The 19,974-nt window shown below is 38.5% G+C and overlaps 3 protein-coding genes across 5 annotated transcripts in view; 1 reads left to right on the forward strand and 2 right to left on the reverse strand.

The window, feature by feature from the left end:
- Nucleotides 1-886: 886 nt before the first annotated feature.
- LOC137135687 (arrestin domain-containing protein 3-like) lies at nucleotides 887-11,119 on the reverse strand. 2 transcript variants are annotated; one of them, XR_010915479.1, is made up of 7 exons: nucleotides 10,862-11,119; nucleotides 9,115-9,172; nucleotides 8,879-9,026; nucleotides 7,031-7,127; nucleotides 6,535-6,791; nucleotides 1,631-6,305; nucleotides 887-1,258 (listed from the first exon to the last, which is right to left on the reverse strand). XR_010915479.1 is itself a non-coding variant. In XM_067520122.1 (6 exons), exons 1-6 carry the CDS (start codon nucleotides 11,115-11,117, stop codon nucleotides 5,862-5,864), a joined length of 1,260 nt encoding a protein of 419 aa, XP_067376223.1. In that variant the 5' UTR covers nucleotides 11,118-11,119; the 3' UTR covers nucleotides 887-5,861. The 2 variants fall into 2 exon arrangements, 1 of the variants encoding a protein (XP_067376223.1); XM_067520122.1 differs by having other exon boundaries at nucleotides 887-6,305.
- Nucleotides 11,120-11,728: 609 nt separating this feature from the next.
- Nucleotides 11,729-15,783, reverse strand: LOC137135686 (arrestin domain-containing protein 3-like). Its single transcript, XM_067520121.1, has 6 exons — nucleotides 15,348-15,783; nucleotides 14,709-14,766; nucleotides 14,463-14,610; nucleotides 13,999-14,095; nucleotides 12,757-13,013; nucleotides 11,729-12,544 (listed from the first exon to the last, which is right to left on the reverse strand). The coding sequence occupies exons 1-6, from the start codon at nucleotides 15,601-15,603 to the stop codon at nucleotides 11,828-11,830; spliced, it is 1,533 nt and encodes a 510-aa protein (XP_067376222.1). The 5' UTR covers nucleotides 15,604-15,783; the 3' UTR covers nucleotides 11,729-11,827.
- A 2,368-nt stretch (nucleotides 15,784-18,151) lies between these two features.
- LOC137136750 (uncharacterized) overlaps nucleotides 18,152-19,974 on the forward strand; it is a 53,944-nt gene continuing 52,121 nt past the window's right edge. For both annotated transcript variants that reach the window (XR_010915621.1, XM_067522427.1), the window contains exon 1: nucleotides 18,152-18,476. The gene's annotated coding sequence lies outside the window, so the exon portion shown is untranslated. The remainder of the gene's footprint in view (nucleotides 18,477-19,974) is intronic.

Here is a 19,974-nt window from a genome sequence, read left to right on the forward strand (position 1 = left end):
GCCTCTAACAACAAGCAGTGGCTCTTACGTCACAACTGTCCGACTCCACCCGAAAGTGGGGGGGGGGCTCACAAAAAACTGTGTATAAACGTGTGTCATTTTAAGCCTATTTCTAAGAGAAAATATCAATTTATGAACGGTTTAAAAAGGAGTTTTTGAATGACATGATTTGCCAAGATGACCTAGAATTAAACACACAGCTTTCAACATAGTTGTCTTGATCAGGCCCTCACATTCAGTTCCTGTCTTGGACTTTTATTTTGTACCCATTTTCTCCACTTCCTGTTCCCAGTTAATTTCTCCCCCTTTACCACTCGTTAACGGTCTCAAGTGTTTTCACCTGTTCACCTGCCTTGTTAAACCCAGCTCTCCTTTTGGTTCTCTATCAGATCATTGTCTTTGTCTCGTCTCTGTGAGCCATGCTACACCCCGTCTCATGCTTTTTGGACTCCTGACTCTTGTTCATGTGGGTTTCTGTTCTCTGTGTCTTGGTCTGATGTTTGCATTGGTTTGCATTCGTTGTCTTACTCACATTTTCTGTGCTCGTTTTCTGTTTTTGAGAATTCCATGTTTCCTTTTTTACGATTCATCTCGCTAATGATTTCACATTGGTGTTTTCTGTTTAGGTTCTATCCCCTTATTGAGTTCCGTAGTTTCTTTAGCCCTTGTTCATGTTTAAGTCCCAGTTTAAAAATAAAGCACTTTTGAGCACAAACTCTTTGTGAATAAAAATTGTATTACATGGACAGAAGCCCTCTTGTCAACTGTGATATCCATGTGTGCATGCCTTTTTGAGGAAAGAACAATTTATTTATATGGTGAACCAACTACAAGGGACTACAATACAATTAATGCAAAATATACATTTTAATTAAGAATATTATCATTTGTTTTTTTTGTCCTTTCGGCTTATACCGTGAGTTCAGGGTCGCCACAGCGGATCATTGTCCGCATGTTGATTTGGCACAATTTTTCTGCCGGATGCCCTTCCTGACGCAACCCTCCCCAATTTCTACAGGGCTTGGACCGGCACTGCACAGATGGGGAATGGGCTGTTCGGGGTTCAGTGTCTTGCCCAGGGACACTTCGACATTTGACTATTGTGCATGATTTAAGTGTCATAGTAGAGCTAAATACCCAGGTCTAGAGGACCACAAGTAAGTATATTCTGAGTAACATTAAAATGTCTACTGTAATCCTGTGCAGGGCTGTAGGCTCTCTAAACCTATGCGACCATCTTCCTTCTGGGACAGCAAGACTGAAAAAGAGGAAAAACTGGTTGAAGGTATTTGCTCAATCTGCTTTGAACATAATTTTTTTTCTGATACAGCATTGTCTCTTCATCCAACATTATTTTTTTTTCTTGATACAGTCAGACCATTTTTATGTTGATGTAAAAACATTATTTTCAGTTATTGGCAAAAGAAAATCTATATAAATAAAAATGTTAACTTTGTGTTGTTTATCTGCTTAGGCACTAACCTATTGGAAACATTGAGGATAAGTATCACAGTTCCTAAGGTCAAGGAGCATATTACTAGCACGGTTGTCTTTCAGCCCATCCCTATTCATATGTAAACATACAGACCAGGTAACACATTATTTTTCACACATCTTAACTTTTACTCACTTTTGTGGGAAGCTGATTCTCATTGTTCATTCGTTCGTGCACGGCTAAATTTCTGTCCAGACTCTAAACCTGCAAATAAAACACTCTTACAAATGTCACATTAAACATTTATTCATCTCCACCTAGCTGCGGAAAAGTAACTACAATTAACAAAGTAACATTTTTAAGGCTTCTCCACTTTGATGGACTTTACTTTAATGGAAACTGATATAATGTAATGTTTACTTCAGTTTGAAATGGGTTTTAGAGAGATGTTAAAAACACTGTCACTAATGTAGAGTTTAATTATCTTTTTTGTCCACTCTATTACAAACTTTATTTCCAGGAAAGCAAATGTCAACTATACAAAGAATCCAATAACTTCCAGATTATTTAAAGTTTTAAACTTTTGATTATAAATTGTAAAAACATATCAAATGCTGCAACTTTCATCATTAAAAAAAAATTTGTTCATTTTGAATTCCATAGCACTGCATAACGTCCTTGTCTGGAACTGAATTTCAGCTGCTTAGCAGTGTAGGCCCTCATTTGATTTTTGTTTTTTTTTTACTTCATAATAAACCAAATTCTTTTCAGTTGGCAAAGGGTATTAACTGCAGGCAACACTTGGGGCCCTGTTACTACAGAGCCATGTGGTTGCAAAACAACAGAATGTTTTATAATTGTGTTACTAAAATAAGCAAGGGTTTAACTGAACAACATATCAGCTCAATGGCAGCAAATTTCCAAATTCTTGCAATTGTTTTCACAGCATTTTTTTTTTTACAAAGTAATGTCTTTCTTGAGGGGCTCTTTTTGTACTAAATCATACTACTAACCTCTTGACAATTAACTCAATTAGTACCGGCATGTTCCACTGGCAACATAACATATTGAAGGAGAATAGATTTTTACATATCTTGTCTCTTACCATAGTCTATAGTGAAGAAAATCATGTTGGAATCTGCAGGGGTTTTGGTGCAGAGGCAACTAATGTTCAAACACTAAAAATAAACTGAGTCGCTGTTTTACCGTTGAGAAACTCGCAGCCCACTACATTTAAAATGTAGGTAACGTTATATTAGCTCTCTGACTTAGCAAAAGGTAACGACATTTACAAACTACTTTTCCTACCTTTGAGAACGATGATGACGAGCAAACGGACACACACCCGATGGTTCCTGATATTTGGAGTCGTGCCTTGTGTCAGTTTACAGCAAGCGCAGGGGGGTGGGGATAAAGCTTCCTCAGTACATTACCCACTATGGATACTTGACCAGAGGGACTGAGCATCCTCCTACAGGCTCTAATGGGCAGTTTAGCTCTACTCATGCTGCAAATGCTTTCATGAACGTGGCCGGGATCAATTTAAATCTTAAGGATGGAACTTTAACTTTAGGTTTCTCATTTATTCATTATCTTCACTTTCTATTTAAGGTTCTCTTTCCCTCAACCTACTCATTCACTTAATCCAGTCAGTTCACAGATACCTCACACCCACAAAGCTTAATGTCTGTAATAGCCCACTGATTAACAGAGTTCATTCCCTTAATTTGTCTTTGTCAGTGTCGTACCCCGTTACACCGTTTTCTTCCTTTGTCACGTTCCAGGCCTTCTCATATACTGTTGACAAAAATTCCACCTGTAGCTGCTGTGACGTTTTGCTTCATTTGCAAACATTTGCATATTCTGCAACATTTATAACTCTTGACAAATCTGGTCTTCCCACCAACATACACAAATGGTACACACACCTTTACACCAAAGCAGGAAAGATGTGTTTACTCCCGTTGTGCCACATCTCCATGGACTTGATTTAAAGAACCTAAATCTGTTGGAAAGAGAAAACAGTGTCTAGATGAATAGGATTGCCCCTTGTTACTGTGAGGAATTGGACAGCTATTGGGGCCTGCATGGTCACGATGTTTTTCACATAATGCTCCACACAGACTCTGAGAAACCACACACTAATGAGGAAGAAGCACTAAGTGTCTCAATGACGCCTGTGTGAAATTGCACCAACAGTATTTGTGACACGGAATTTCTTTACCTGCTGTAGAAAACAGTGTGTCCTTTACAGTTTTCTGTTTGTTCTCCTATGGGGTGTCTCTTAACTACTGTAAGTCCTGCAGTCAGAAAACTGCAGGAGTTTTTAAGGTTAGAAAGTAATGGGGAGAAAGAACCCTAGAGACATTGTACCCCATTCTGATATAGTGCTTTCTGTTGGAAAAAAAAATCATGTACACAGGACAACACACCCACATATTAAAGACTTGACATTGATTTTTCGTTAATACTGGTGCTCACCTTGCTAAAGAAATTCCTGAAAGAAGTGTTAAGGATGACGTAAACAGCTCTCTTATTTATACCCTCAGTCCAATATTTTTGGCTGGAGCGGATGAGTTGGAAATTATTTAATTTTAAATGTTTGCAAGGTGAAATGATCAATAGACCCTAATGGCACTGATACGTCAGGAGCACTGATTGTGTTGTCAAAGGATTTACATATGTATTTTTGTAATTTGTATTAAAACTAATACAGAGCAGATGTTAATAGCCAAACACATCTCTTTATATAATTCAGGTGACAGAGATTAATTTTAAAACTATAGGCCAAAATCAGTGCTACCCCAGTTTTCCATATTGTGCTGCATGTCCCAGGTTAGATAAGCTTGAGTAAAAAAAACAAAATATGAAATGGCAATGGGCATGTTGTAGTTTTAGGCCCACTCATCCACTGCATTAACACTAATGGATCTTGTGAAACAAATAATCATAGATAGAAATGAATATTTGTGGGAATTTATTTTGACCTTAAAGAGGCCTTTAATACCAAGGATCTTAAATAGCTGTAACAGATATTAAGAAGATATGGTTTTAAAGGTTTCGCGCAGTCATGGCTACCAAGTTACCTTGATAATAAACCAACATGTCAGGAAAAATAATAATGCTTTATAATTGGCAGGTGTAAATTGTGTGCCACAAGGGTTAATCGTGGGTCCAAAATAACGTAACATGAATGACCTTGGTACACTGTCACCCTATGCAATGAAGCAATTACTGCACACTGTCTCGCTTAGACTGCAACATTTATTGATTCAATGTTTCAGTCTCTTAAACCTTTGATTTAAGACCTCTCAGACCTTCATCAGGTGTATGAAAAAGACATAAAACATTTTTACACTGTACTTAGTATAAATTATCCTTGTTTCAAAATCAAAATGTATGGTATTCAGCAACAGATTGATCAACAAGGATATAAAAATACTAATAGACTGTGTGGACACTGAGTCCACACAATCATCATTGATAACAAGCAGTGTTGGAAACCACACACAAAGATAGTGAAATCACAACCATAAAAATCAACTTCTGATCAAATCCGTATTGTATATACTGTATTGTATATATAAAGCAAGTTAAAAAAAAAGGCTGGCAAACAATATATTCAAAATAGACTTCGAGAGAGTAGTTTGTCATAATTTCTTGTAGCTTTCTATTTAAAATTGAAATAGAGCCAGTACAAATTTGAAAAGTGAATGTGTTTCAGTCAGAGGGGTGGATATTAATGAATGTGGGCTAAGAGCGGAAAAATGATGTCATACTTGTAGGCAATTACAAGAGAGTAGATGGGGGCACATATGCATGTACCAGTTCAGTGCTCTCCCCTTCATAGGGAGCTGTGCAATAGTTGCAGGATGTTAGTGTGTGTGTGAGGGTGTGTGTGAGTATGTCATGCATTTAATTCCATTGTACTTGTGCAATTACAATAAAAATTGTATTCTATTTTTATTTATTTTCTAGTAGGGTAGGGTTTATTAATAAGCTTTAGCTTAAGGTACAGTCTACTCCCTTTTAGTCTAATTTGAGAAGACACCAATCACTATAAACTAGATCCTTGATTGTACAAATATTATTTAATTATAAAGACTTATGTATTAGTGTATTCAGGAGCAGAGTGGGTGGACAATGTTTGCATGCCTATGTTTGCTGAAGAGCAACTCTTAATCCACAAAGAGGAAGCGAGTATAGGGTTTGGGGCTGTCCAGATGCTGCTGAACACAGTCCAGTGCCACGCTAGCAAGAGTCTCTACTGACCGGTTTTCTCTGTAAGGAAACTAAATGAGCTTTAGGTAATGGTTGTGCTTGATTTCAGTAGTGCAAAATGAGTCTCTCAAAACACTTGTTAAAAAGGTTAAAGTAACTGCAGTCAATCAGGCATTTATATAGGTGAATATGGACAATTTAAAGCTCAGCTTTTATATTTTGATCCACTGCTGCTGAGATTGTCCTGAGAAGTGGGGAAAAGGGACATATATGATGGAGGTTCTTCTCCTTGTTGAAACAGAGGTGGAACAGTAGGGGCTGGAACCTGAACCGAAGGTGCTGTGAAAGCAGTAGTTGAAAACCCATATGGAGTAGCCTGTTGTGCCCACTGATTTTTATAGCCACTTATGTCCATATGTTGATTGGGACCTGGTGCAGGGTACCCATAAGTACCTGAACCTGTGGGTGCAGGATAAGGTCCAACAGGGAAAGCAGGTGGAGGGAAGTCGCTGTAACTTGGGGCCCCAACAGCTCCAGCTGGGTAAGGGCCCACAGCCTCATCAGCCTGAGAGGCAGCCAGGCTCGGAGGAACGATGACAAGCGGGAACAATACCACTGGGTCAATGGCAAAGCTGATGTCCAAGTACACCTGGGAACATATACTTTTTGAGCTGAATTTACGCAAGTAAGTATTTAAACCAGCATTACTTAATTGAATATTTAATCAAGCCGATTGTGGTAAGATAACATAATTACTCTGTTTGCCTTGTTTAAACTATTACCGTGTAACAAAGTGCTGTTGTTTTTATATATCTGATGATTGTGGAAGATTGTGTTTAACTACAAAAATGAAATGTCACTATCACATTTTGACATACCTTGAGGAAATAGTCAACTGAGATGATATCACAGTTAAAGAGTGTGTAGATGGCATCAACAGGAATCTTTATGTGGCAAGATACAGTTTCTTTTGAGTCTGGTGTGAGAGTTTTCCCAATCATTTTGCATAGTGTTTTCTCAGCAGAATTAGTGGAGCCACTTGCGCGATACACAGTTTTTTGCAGTAAACTGAATTTGGGCCTCGTTGTTTTGGACGAAGAGTTGCAGATTGTGGCCACAACAGATAGTGTGTCACCTATAAAAACAAACCATAACCTTGGAATATGCACACATTTTTGTGGAATAATTTTATAAACACATTAATAATAATTGTATTAGTTTTACTAAAGGTAGAAACCAGGTACCTGTTAAAATAACCTGTACAAACATATAAATAATGATACAAAAAACCAAAGCTGAAATCAGCTGACAATATTCTGTACATGTTATGTCTCACATCAGCAAATGGTTGTAAAGAAGCAGCCATGACTTTACCTGGAGAGAAAGCTTTTCTGTTAACAGTAGCAGACATTTGGATTTGTCCTTTGGAGAAAACCCCTGTCGATTTATTCACAGAACCAGATTGTGGACACTAGAAAATTGCATATTAACAAACAGTAATTCACAACAACATAATGTTCAGGAAAAAAGAAAGAAACTCATTATCTTGCTATTAACATTTTGATTAAGCCAGTCTATGTCCAGTTTGGTGCCAGAACATCAATACTTAATATTTAAACATAATTGTATTCACTAAAAGTTGTTTGATATTTTCTTATTCCATTTTTCCTCAGTGCGGGTTCCCTACAGTAAACCTGAGTCAATCAGAAAACTACCTTGGTGGCTGGGTGGGGCCACACCTGGTGGGGTGGGTTTCAATCCCGCAGCCTTCTGCACCCAACGAGATGCTCTACCTATTGAGCCAACAGGCCCCCAAACGCACATATATACACACACATACAGAAATAGCTGTAGGGATGTTAAATGAAGGTAGATCTACCAAACTGTACAGAGCAAAAACCGGGACTGTGACAGAATATTATATCAATTAATAAAAACTCTCTTTGCTCTCAACTCCATGCCTGACTATAAAAAAACTCTCTGTGTTTTCTTGCCCTACCTACCCTCCTGGGTTTGCTTTGAGGTTCATCCAAATGTGTTTTCTTTAGCAGGAGCTTGGGTGGGTCATTAGAGGAACTGACTATGCCTATGAGATGGGAGTGACAAGCCTGACCTAAGTGTTTAACAAATGTGACCGGCTTAGTCCAAGAGATTTATTCCATATATCCACTAAGATAAGTTGTTGTTGCTGCTTCCTTAGCAGTTGTTTCTTCTGTATTGGTGAGCACAGTTACTATGTACTGTGGTAGAAAAATAAATAATAAATAGTAATAATAATAATAATAATAATATATAATAAATAACACCTATGCACTTTCAGTGTTTGTTGTCAGTCTGTGTAAAAACTAATAGTAAAGGGAAGTTCCACACACAGTAGTAGACGAGTAGCAGAGACACCTAAAGTTTTTGCACACCATGCATTGCATTACCCAATTAGTAGGCAACTGTATTTTTTTGCTGCTGTGTTGAACTGTATTTCATGCAATTCACTGAAGCTAAGCTTTCTTGTACATTTTTATATTCTGTCATCTGGGTGATGGTCATGTTGTTAGTTATTGTTGTGCATTAATATGGCTAGAGCAGTTGGCTCGGGGACACATTAATTACTGCCTAGGTGGGTCACCAGCATGTTGGTTGCTTAACACGCTCTGGGTTTAATATACCCATGACAACTTTTGCATGCCTGTAGGGGTGAGTTAGTTTGATAACTGGTTAGGTATAGTAGGTGGCCAGGGAAAAGAGAGTGCCACAAAGTTGTTACACACACAGTTGAGTTTGTAGCAAATTGATGTAAGTTCGGAACAGAGGTGGAAATGAGCAAGAGCAAGTGAGGCAAAGTGTAAAGCAATAAGACTTACATTTAATTAAAGTACACACAGTAGGACTGAATACAACAGTTATTTTTATGTTTCTGCTAGCTTTAAGCTGGTTCCCAAATTTTTTATAAGAATCCAGACACCACCCTTCTGCCTTTTGAGAGATTAACTAAAACCACAAAATGATCTGGCCCTGAACAAATTGTTAGTGAATGCCCAGTAATCTTATTCTGCTTTCAATTTGTCTGGATGTCCAGAATGTAAAAAGTCAACTTTATCTTCCCCAACTCTACTTTTAACTTGAAGGCTGAACATACTTGATCTAGGTAACTAGCAGAGATTAGGACATTAGTAGTTGGAAAACAAGCAGCATTTCTGGGTACTTCTCTTCTACTGTTTCACTTACGAATACTTTGTCAAGTTGCGGAAAGGACTTTGAAACAAACTTGATCTCTTTTTGATCTTTAGAAGGCCACCGCCAGCTCCTGGACAGCTTTGCTTCAAGCATGTAGACAATCTTTCCGTGAAACCCCGTGAAGGATGACGGCATGTCCCTATAACACAGAACAAGCCCACAAATGCAGTTATTTGTAAAAGCAAAGGATGCAGCATTGATGCTAGATACCATAGATTCCCACTTACCCATCTGGAATTTGAAGTCTGAACTTGAAGTTATGGGCCCCTTTGGGAAGTACAGTGCCTACAAGAGAAGTGAGCATGATTAACATTTCCTATGAATAATGTATTTAAATGTATACAAATAACACATTTACTAAGTTGGATTAAGGTACTATGTATTAGGTGCTCAATGGAACTTGGATTTTTATGGTCCTGAAAATTCACATAAGCATCTTTTACATATGAAAGAGGCCATGTCAGTAAAGGGCTCACGTAACTCCCTCTTTCCATCTCTGAATTTAGTTACCTAATGAGCAATGAGACTGTCTGGCTATACTCGGCTTTATTAATAATTAAGGAGATGTTTTATGCTGGGGCAGCATAACTACTACTACTAATGCTAGACTCTAAACCACCACTTGTGTCTTAGCTGGAGACAGGGCCATAGATGATTTCTGAGGTGCTGGAGAACAGGCAGTAAAGGAAATGGGTAGGCGCACCACAGGAGTGTCAGCAGTTGGGCCTGGTGGCGACTGAGCCTGTGGTGGTGAATGAACCTGTAACACAGAGATAGGGAGGACTAATACAGTTCCTGATCTGCTTGAGCTCGTTTCGAGGTGGAACCAGCCATGGTGGCCATTCATTGTTCCAGCTGTGTCATTTAGTTCTGTGCTGTCAGCATTAGCACCTTATTAGCCTCAGCCTGCTGCTTAACTGTTTCCAGTAGTATACTAATGAGGTCATCCTTGTTACATCTCCTTGAATAAGAATGGGCTGGACTGCTGGGTGTAGAGAACCTGAATCTGAAGAAGGAAATGTGGATGGGTAGGTGTTTTCCTTCTCTTAGTGGCAGCTCTGTACTGGCAGAATGGCTCGGGCCATTGTCAGTTACATTGTCCTTAAAGTAGGCAGGACATACACTTTGGATTATGAGAGTACATAAGTGAGGGGGGGGGTGTAGACCAATCTGCCATAATCCACAGAAACAGTTGTGATCTGGGTCGAAGGACCTTTTGGGTATATTGGGGTGACTGTCTCTGTGGGATGTCAGTCTATTAAAAGTCAGTCAAAGCAGCGAAAGCTAAACAAGTTTTCACTAACAGTAGTAAACAGTGGGCACTTCTGCTTCACCTTATGACACAATACAGGTTAGTTTTCAATGAAAAGCTGCAGACTTGTTGCATTAACATTACCTCCGTTCCATAAATACCACACTTTAAACACTTCATACAGACCGACAGATCTAATGTTTTTGGCCACCCTATTTATTACATTTAAGAGGGCCAAAACACAAAAGCCACCTCTTAATATAATGCACCCCAGTTTAACTTCACTGCTCAGTATGACCACAATAACACACACGCATAATTATCATCTGTCTGACTGATTTAATTTAACAAATATTTTCATGACAGATGAATCTTTCGATAGTCTGAGTATGAACTGTTGCCAGTCTTCCCGTACAATCCCGTACTATTTTGATGTGTCTGGCCACCCCAAGAAACTAATTCTAGATCCGCCCCAGCTGCATAAACGTGACCTAAAACATAGTTTTTAAAGGCCCAAAAGTAGATAAAGGGTACCCCGTTAAATAGGGTTACGTTATATTATTATTTAACAATGATATTTAACTTGAATTCTGAGTCCTTTTGAGTAAATGTAGCCTAAGCTTTGACGAGCTTTCACGTCTGTTATAAACGCTGCGGAAGCATATAACTAGGTAACCGAGTGTCTGGTACAAGTTTAACACCTTCACATTTCGTTTGCTTACCTTGAGCACTTTCCCCAACCAAGTTTTCTTTAACTTTAAAGTATCTCCTGCGGGCACTGTAGGATCTCTCGTCATCCCCACTTCCTTCTGTCCAGTGAACGTTCGCGTCACCTTTAGCTTTGACGAGAACAGTCTTCACCTTGGTGTCTTTCGTCAAAGTGAAAGTAACAGTGCCACAGAGAATATCTCCCTCGGAAAACGTGCCCTCTTCGTTTACAGGTTCATAAGTCAGACAGAAATACTTTATGGGAGACATGTCATCTGCGCTGTTTATCCACTTGTGGCTGCACAACCTCAGACCGTCCCTCTAACAGCAAGCAGTGGCTCTTACGTCACAGTTAGTGTGCTCCGCCCGAAAAATTAGGTCACAAAAAAATTCCGATATTAAGTCACGTCAGGGACTTACGAGATTTATTACAACATACGTTGAAGAAATCCACGAATCACAACAAATTAACAAGAGTATATCCTAATTAGCATAATACCGTGATTATATAAATCTGTCTACGGGAAATGTGTATAAGCATGCGCCATTATCAGGCTATTTGTAAGGGAGAAAATGAGTGTATATAATGTTTAGAATGCATGTAAAGGGGTGTTTTGTCTCCCTGCATGCTCTCCGATGTATATTAACGTGTCTCCAAAAAGAATAGTGAGGTAGAGGGAGTACTTATACACTAAAACACCGAAAATACAATCAGTTTAGGACACTTGAGTTGAACAAGGCACATAAAATACACAGTATTTACTGAGGTTATTATAATTATATAACTAAGTATAAATAATTGAGGTAACAATATGTTAAAACTATGTGCAAGGAGATTACTTTTTCCTTTTTAATTCACTACTGTAATAAGGTACTTTGGAAATAATTCTTATTGTTTATTGTTGCAACTTGGTTAATCTGATTTTATATTTAACTACTGGTATTTTTCTCAATTATAATTTAACTGAACATGCATCCTCTTATTTTGCATCAGAGTTTTTTGAATCAGATGCCAGGAAAGAGGGCATATATTCCGGAGGAACTTCATTTGATTGAGACAGGAAGTCTGTGTTCATCATTGGTGAAGAAGGCAACAAGTTGTATGTAGGAGCAGTTGGAGATATGTTTGATAGTGGAGAAGAAGAGGATGGGTGGATCTCTGGGGTAGGTAGGGGTGGTTGAAATGCTGGGGCAGAAGGTGGAGGATGAAGCACAAAAGATGATGACAATGGAGATCCAAATGGAGAAGCCAGCTGTGGCACAGGATTACTGTAGCCATCACTGATGTGTGCTGGCTGAGCAGGGTACACACTTGGCAGACCAGCTGGTGGGTAACCAGGATATGGAGGTGGTGGTGCTGAATAACTCTGAGCTCCTGCGTATCCATAACTCCCTGAATATGGTGATGCTGGAGAGGGATCCATACACACAGGAGGCGGAGGGAAATCACTGTTGATCGGGCCCCCAATACCTCCAGCAGGATAGGGACCCACAGACACAGCAGGAGGAGGGAAATCATGGTTACTTGGGACCCCAATAAACCCAGCCTGGGGTAAGAAGTCACTATTGCTTGGCCCACTAAATCCCCTAGCTGGATAGGGCCCTGCAATCTGAGGACCAGAAGCTAGGTTAGGAGGAAAAATGATCACCGGTAACATGACCTCTGGATCGAAAGAGAAGCTGATGTCCAGATACGCCTGGAAAAACAAAACAAAAAAAAAGTACACAACTTCCTCATTAGGTCATTATGTTTCCCTTCAAAACAGAAAACAGGCAAACGTCTGACAACAAATTTGGAAAATGCTCATCAATACTTACAGGTAAACCTAATCTCAAAATCAGGTCAAATATAGCCCTGTCAGGGGACTTATGTTTTAGCATAATAATACATTATTATATCATTACATACCTTTAAAAAGTATTCCACAGAGATAATGTCACAATTCTGGATTGTCGGCATCTGATTACAAGGGATCTTTAGTTCACACTTGACCTCCTTCTGTGTTTGCGGTTTCATACAGTTGTCAACCACTCTGTGGATAACCGTTTCCTCACGTTTGGTATTGGCATTGGCACGGTACACCACGTCCTGGATTAAACTGAATTTGGGCGTCATCTCGCTGGATGAGGAATTGTTGATTTTTGCAATGATTTTCATAGTTTCACCTATAAGAAAAGTAACAATTTAATTAATGATAATTTACCAATTTGAAATGTAAAGTGGTACTTATTATTTGTAAAGTACAATCTAATTCAGTTTTTATCAAGTGTCACAGAATGACACACACACACACACACACACACACACACACACACACACACACACATACACACACACACACACACACACAGAAGAGCATTTACAGCAACAAGGAACCGGAACAGATATGTCTAAGCAGAAAACACCTCTTAAAAATATTATTAGCTACACCAGTTTCTCCTGCAATGATGCATCAACAAAGTTTGTCATGAAAAAGGATTGTACAGTGCATAGACTAAAATGTCTTTATGTTGCTAAAGGTAAAAGGCTGAATAATATAATTCATAAACTACATTGACCGACCAAAAAAAGTCACACACTCTAATATTTTGTTGGACTACCTGTAGCTTTGGTTAGGGCGTGCATTCTCCCGAGCATGGTTTTAATGAGCTAATGCAAGGTCAGATTAATTTTTGTCCATCGTTGCAGTAATGTTTTACCATGATCTTATAGTGATCTCCGGAAAATATGAGCCTCTTGCAGCCTCTGAGCCTCTTCTTCATTCCAAGATTGAACCCAATAAATCCTGGCACTTTTTATGTTGAGATATGCCTGTGACATCCGGATGAACAAAACAATTCATTCATGAACAAACCTGTTCATTCAGTATATTCAGCTACTCAATGCATAGTTAGGGCTGAATAACATGTTGCCAGATAAGAAATTAATTACAGCAGTTAATTACCCAAATTGAGGCCTCTTACCTATTTGCTTAGTCAAGGTGGTGACTTTTCTTGGTCAGGAAGTGTATAATATGAAACAGTATACTTGCATCAATTGTTTGTTTTCAACATTTAGCAAAATCTTGGCTGTTACAACTATGACATGACAAACATGTTTTTGGTTACTACCTTCTAGAAATTCAACAAACAAACAGAGGAATTGTGTTACCTGGAGCATAAGCTCTCTTGTCAAGGGTGATATCCATGTGTACATGTCCTTTTGAGAAAAGCCCAATTTCTTTGTTTGTTGAACCAACTTGTTGTAACTGCAATGCAATTGACATAAAATATTATTTTTAATACATTATTAATATATCTTTGTGTGTCATATTGTAAATCAAGATACCCAAGTCAACAGGAGCACAAATAAGGACCATCTGAGTACCATTATAAAGTCTCCTGTGGAAAAAAAAGCATATCACCTCCATTATATTGTGGTCAGAGTTTTGTTCCATCAGAAAGAACAGATAGAACTACAGATTCAATGCAACATAAGCATTGCACTAAAGAGGACTTGTGGCATCCACTTTAGCATTACAAATTCAAATCTATTTTTAATATACTGTAGAATTAGGTGACATGTTATCTGTAAATCAAAAATGGACATATGTACAATTCAAATATTTAACACACCATAAGTGAGCACAGGTTTGGAAAGGACTTGGAGACAAAATGTATCTCCTTTTCCACTGTACTGTTCATCCTCCAGCTCCTGGACAGCACTGCTTCTATCTTGTAAACAATTTTTCCATGTATCCCCCTAAAGGATGCCGGCATGCTTCTGTAATGAAGAATGAGCAAATTCATGTTGAACAGAGAATTTAATTAAGAACAGTTTAATCTGCAAATGTATGCTGTAGAGACTCTTACTGTTCTTACCCTGGTGGTATGGCAAAGCTGAATTTGTACACATGGATCCCTTGTGGAACAACAGTGTCTGAAAAGAAAAGGGTTTTGGTGTCAACACTAAAGAATATAAAAGATGGGAACATATTTAAATATGTAATTATGTAAATATGCAATTCTTTATATACACATTACATTAAATGCTGAATATTGATATTGTCGGGGCTTGCGGCTGAGTAATGATATTTACAACATTAAAAAGAAGGGATATTTAAAAACGAGAAGGCCATTTTACACGAGTAATTAGTACTTTACTTAATTTTCCTTGGTATATAAGTTGGTTTGGAGTTGCATATTTAACAAACACCCATGTATGATGTTCTCTGGTTCGTAAGCAGAACCTCACCTCCTACCTACGCATAACAGTTAGTGACCAACTGGAAATCACGGGAGGTTCTGGGGCTCAATCTGTACTTTACTTTTGTGTTCTGAATGTGGGAGTTGGCTTTTTTTTTGTTGTTGTTTGTGAGGTTTTGCTGTTTTAATAAATGAATGGCTATGGACGTTTCAACATTACCGAGCATCGTCACATACCATTTCTGGCCATAACGGATGGGGCCTACAGCGGTTTTAGTCTAGTGACACATGCATAACAAAAAGTCTACAACATACCCTCAGAGTTCTCTGGGATTAAAAACTCCTTCAGCTTGAAATATCTCCTGTGTGCAGAGTATGTATGGTTGCGATTGTCGCTCTTTTTTGTCCAGCGTACTTCGGCGTCTCCTTTCACTTTTACAAAAAGCGCTTGAACTGTGATCTGTTTTTGTAAGGACAGTGTCACGGTTCCAGTTACTGTGTCCCCCTCCGAAAACGTCCCGTTCTCATTCAGCGAGTGGTAAGCCATTGTAAAACTTTTGACTGAAGGCATTGTGGTAGAGAAGTGTGAGTAAATAAGGATTATGACAGTCGAATACTTTAACCAAGCTACTGTTTCCTAGCGTTTTCACTGCATGCTACTTTGCTCTGGAGGAACCCATGTCGTAGGGAGAGACAGAGCACGCCCATAGAACGCCCTGCAAGAGTGCGATCGCAGACCTCTACTGCCATCCAACGTTTGAAGGTAACAAGGAGAAGATCAGCGGAAGGATCACAGACCACCCTGGAAAGCATATTCAAAAATAACGAAACGGAGCCTCCTGGTGGTCGGTCGCAGGAGCTACAGATTTGCAATTTCAAATGACCAAATGTCGTAAATGGAAATAAATATATAAACGTATACATATATACATATATATGTATATGTATATATGTATACAACGATGGATAGTTTCGCAAAAAATCTCTCCCTAATAAAATCTGAGATAAATTTTGAATGCTGTTGTTTGTATTTTTACTTTGGGAATTATACATGATACTAAACTGTCTTCCAGTGTCATGTGACCACAGTCAAGTTGCAATGACAATATTTACAGCATCATAATCTTAAAAAAACAGCACAAAACGCTATGCTTTAATCCTGACGGTCTAAGACGTATCCCGGAAGTGATGTGTGAAACGTAAAGAAAAAAATGCAATTGTACACTATATTCTATATATGTTGACTGAAATGGTTTGATACTCCCCCAACGCTTACGTGATATTTGTATTCGCCACATGAAAGATTATCCTGATTATAATAAAATTAGACATTTACATTGAATACCGTGGAGTGGACTTTTGTAAGACCGTAATATGTGTAGTAGTGTCTAAACGGTTTGTTTTTTTAAAGACGAAGATGGTTGGGCGAGAGAGAATCTGCTGTATGTGTGTATGTCGAAGGTCAGGGCGGCGGACTAGTCTTGGTGTGCATGGTCTCAAGTTACATCTGGAGTTTTGTAAGTTTTATAACCCTTTTTTTAAAAAAATCTACACTATAGCTTTAGTAGCATTGGACCTCCCATTTGCATTTACAAATCGCAAGATATATATCCGTTTAATTTGGTAAGCTAGCTAACTCAGTTAATGTTACTTTAAACAACGTTTGTGTGTTTAGCAAACTGGTTAAATGTTATTATTAGAAATTTTTAACATCAAATCAGTGCAGCCATACAAAATGTTGGAATATAGTTTTCTTTAATTCAGCGTTAATGAGTTTTAAGAACGTTCCTCCAACTATTCGCTAGCGGTTAGCTATGAGCTAACTGTTTCAGTACCTAACGCTAAAATTAGCTAACGTTATCTAACTACATGGGTGAGTTACATGTTCAGAATTCTCGGATCCATAACAATGCATAATGTCAAGCCCTTTCAATAGCCATTTACGTCTCGCCATTGTGTTTAAACTTGGAAAATAATTAGTGTTGTGAAGTTGGTCTGTGAAGGTAACTTGGTATGTGTAAGTAATTACACCTAAGTATCACGATCTTATGTTTGTCACAGAGCTTATCATTTGCAATAATCCAAATGTCCTCGGAAAAATACAATTTACTTTTTGAGGGAGGGGAAACAAGAAAATTTTGACTTCTGGGTTGGGACCCTACTGTGATTGCTCTTCTGAAGGGCACCTTAAAGGGCACTTGAAGCCTTTCCACCTGAGCAATTGTATCCTTGAATTATATGTAAAACACAATTGCAGCCGACATTTTGTGACTTGCATGTTTAATCATTTTCAAAAGGTTGAAAGTTGGCGTTTCAGAATATGTAAAATAAAATTAAGTATTTTGTGGTTTGCCTCAGCAGCAGGAGTTTGAATCTATGTCTCCTAAATGAATGTTTTAAATGTAAGGAACAGCCATATGTGAAACAAGACACTTTGGTCAGTAGACATCCACTCTACCAACTGAGCCACTGCAGCTCTCTATACCCTAAATAAATATTATAGTCAGGCTGCCTAGTACTGCTATAAGTAAAGTGGGTGCGACATTAATGTACTTCATTATTATTGCATCAAATGTAGTTGCAGTTCAAAATTTTTAGAACATGTTCAGTACCATATTTGTCCACTGACTCCTTATTGTAAGACTGTCATTCGCTTTGTAATTTAGAATTTTTTATTAAGTGGAAACAAAAACGTTTTCACTTTTTCAAATTTCTTTAACTCTGTGACACACTTCCAACTGTAACCTGTTTCTGTAGCTATATCTGCAGAGTTAAAACTTTATTGATATAAGCCAGATAACGAAGATATCGAATAGTAATACTAGCTACAGTAGAACCTGGTATTAGGAATGCTTAATTATTAAATTGCAACTGCAATTGATAAAAATGTTTTTCTATTATTTTTGTCCAGCGAGGACTCGCTAATTGACAAAATCTCCTCTCTGAGCTACAGTTCAACAGCAGTGAGTCTAATAAAATTATAACTGAGGGGAAATTAATTTATCCACATCTACAACAGCAAAGTCACCACCTAGACTCAACAATATCACTCCAAATTAAATGATTACGGGGTGAAGCTTAAGAAGAATGAACATGAAATCGGTCACTGATCCCCTGATGAAGACTCTGCTGACAGCTACACGGTCCTTTCTGGTTGGTGAGTGTGGGGGCTGCTGTCTCGGTGTCCACCGGAACCTGTGGCACATTAGGTTAAGAGCGGAACATAAACCTGTACACAACTTACAGCTTTAGCTCAATGTGCGACTGTTAGCCAGCCAGCTTGTTGTGGCTAACACATCCATGACGGTGGACGAGAGACTGCGGACAGAGCATGAAATTATTGTTATTTCACCTTTATGATCTTTAAAAGACTCTTGATAATTTACTCGTATTGATTGTCTGCTCACCCGAACTCGCACTGATGTTGTCCACTGGAGTTGAGGGGTAAGTTTGACTTCACCTGAGCTGTCTGCACCTCTTTGCCACAGCCAGACTTGGCTGAGCTTCGCACTCACCAACGTACACAGAGAACAAAGTTGCTCCACAAGTAAATTCATATTTACTAATAACATTTTTCTCTTAAAGAATTGATATACCGCAGAACTTAAATGCTCATTTATTTCTGCGCACGCTATAAAGCAGTTTGCTTCGTTGCCTTCAAATTGCCCCAGATCTAGCATTTGTGTTGCATGTTCTATTTTTACTGTTCCTATTAACATCTGTCATCATTGTCCTCCAAATATGAGGAGACAAAGGGTGTCAGTGTTTGTTTGTTTGACATCAATATTGATCATTTGCACTTTTGTTTATAGTTCCGCTAAATCCCGAGCAGAGGTTACATTATCACTCTTCTCTGCACAGACTGCTTTCTGTTCATTTTCCCTATATTTTTTTTCTACCTCGCTGATCATCACTGTCGCTAGTAAAAGTGACAAACCGATCAGGTCAGAGTCGCCATGCCGAACTAATGTAAATTCTTGGACCTAAACTGATCACTGAGCAAAACAAAACGCGCACGCAGAGGTGTGTCTGTGCTCTCTGCGAGTCAGCGGACCACCGCTGTGTTTAAAGACAAAGATTGTGTATGTGGCGAGAGACATAACTCTGTAACACTGATGGAAAAATAAGATTGGACTAAGTCTTTCTATAATTGCCACCCGGGTGAGACATATGTGTTTTTAAAACCTTCAACTGGACTTGGCATTTTGCAGCATCTCTTTGTCATTTTTTTAAAGCAATCTCACAAGCAAACTGTTAGAGAATATAAAAATACTTATGGTTTTGGGCAGCACAGTGGTGGAGCAGTTAGCTGCCGCCTCACAGCTTGGTGTGAATGTGAGTGTGCATGGTTATCTGACTGCATGTTTCTCTGTCAGCCCTGGGATAGAATGCTGACCTGCCCAGCACATTTAGGCTACCACGCTATGAATCCAGCCCTGCCCACTACACGGCCTTTGAGAGATTGTTTTCACTGCTTTTTTTTTTTTTTGTGTGTGTGTGTGTCTAATATGATTTTTCCTCTTATTGTTGGCTAATGCATACTGATTGACATAATAAAAAAAACCTTGACTTCTTAACTTAAACAATCTGTCAACTAACAAGCAAAACGTAGTAGTGCAGGTATATATAGATGGATTTTTGAGAATCTAGTTTTTACACAATGTGTTTTCCTACTGATAAAATGGGGCACAATATGCACTAGGATTGGGAATTGGTCCAACAAATGTTCAGTAATTATCTGAATCTCTGTGTACATTGTACAGGCTTTAAAGTCTAGAAATTGTGCTTATACTTGTGGTATACTTCATCAACCATACAAACTGGTTTCTATGTTTACAGTATATTGTGACAGATCACATACAAGCAGCTATACAAGTAAACTTTGTAGAATACCCCAATGTCATTATTTTGTTCAGTGTCTGTAATTTAAGTTACAAATGCA

Source organism: Channa argus, chromosome 11, assembly GCF_033026475.1.
Source record: "Channa argus isolate prfri chromosome 11, Channa argus male v1.0, whole genome shotgun sequence".
Classification (NCBI taxonomy): domain Eukaryota; kingdom Metazoa; phylum Chordata; class Actinopteri; order Anabantiformes; family Channidae; genus Channa; species Channa argus.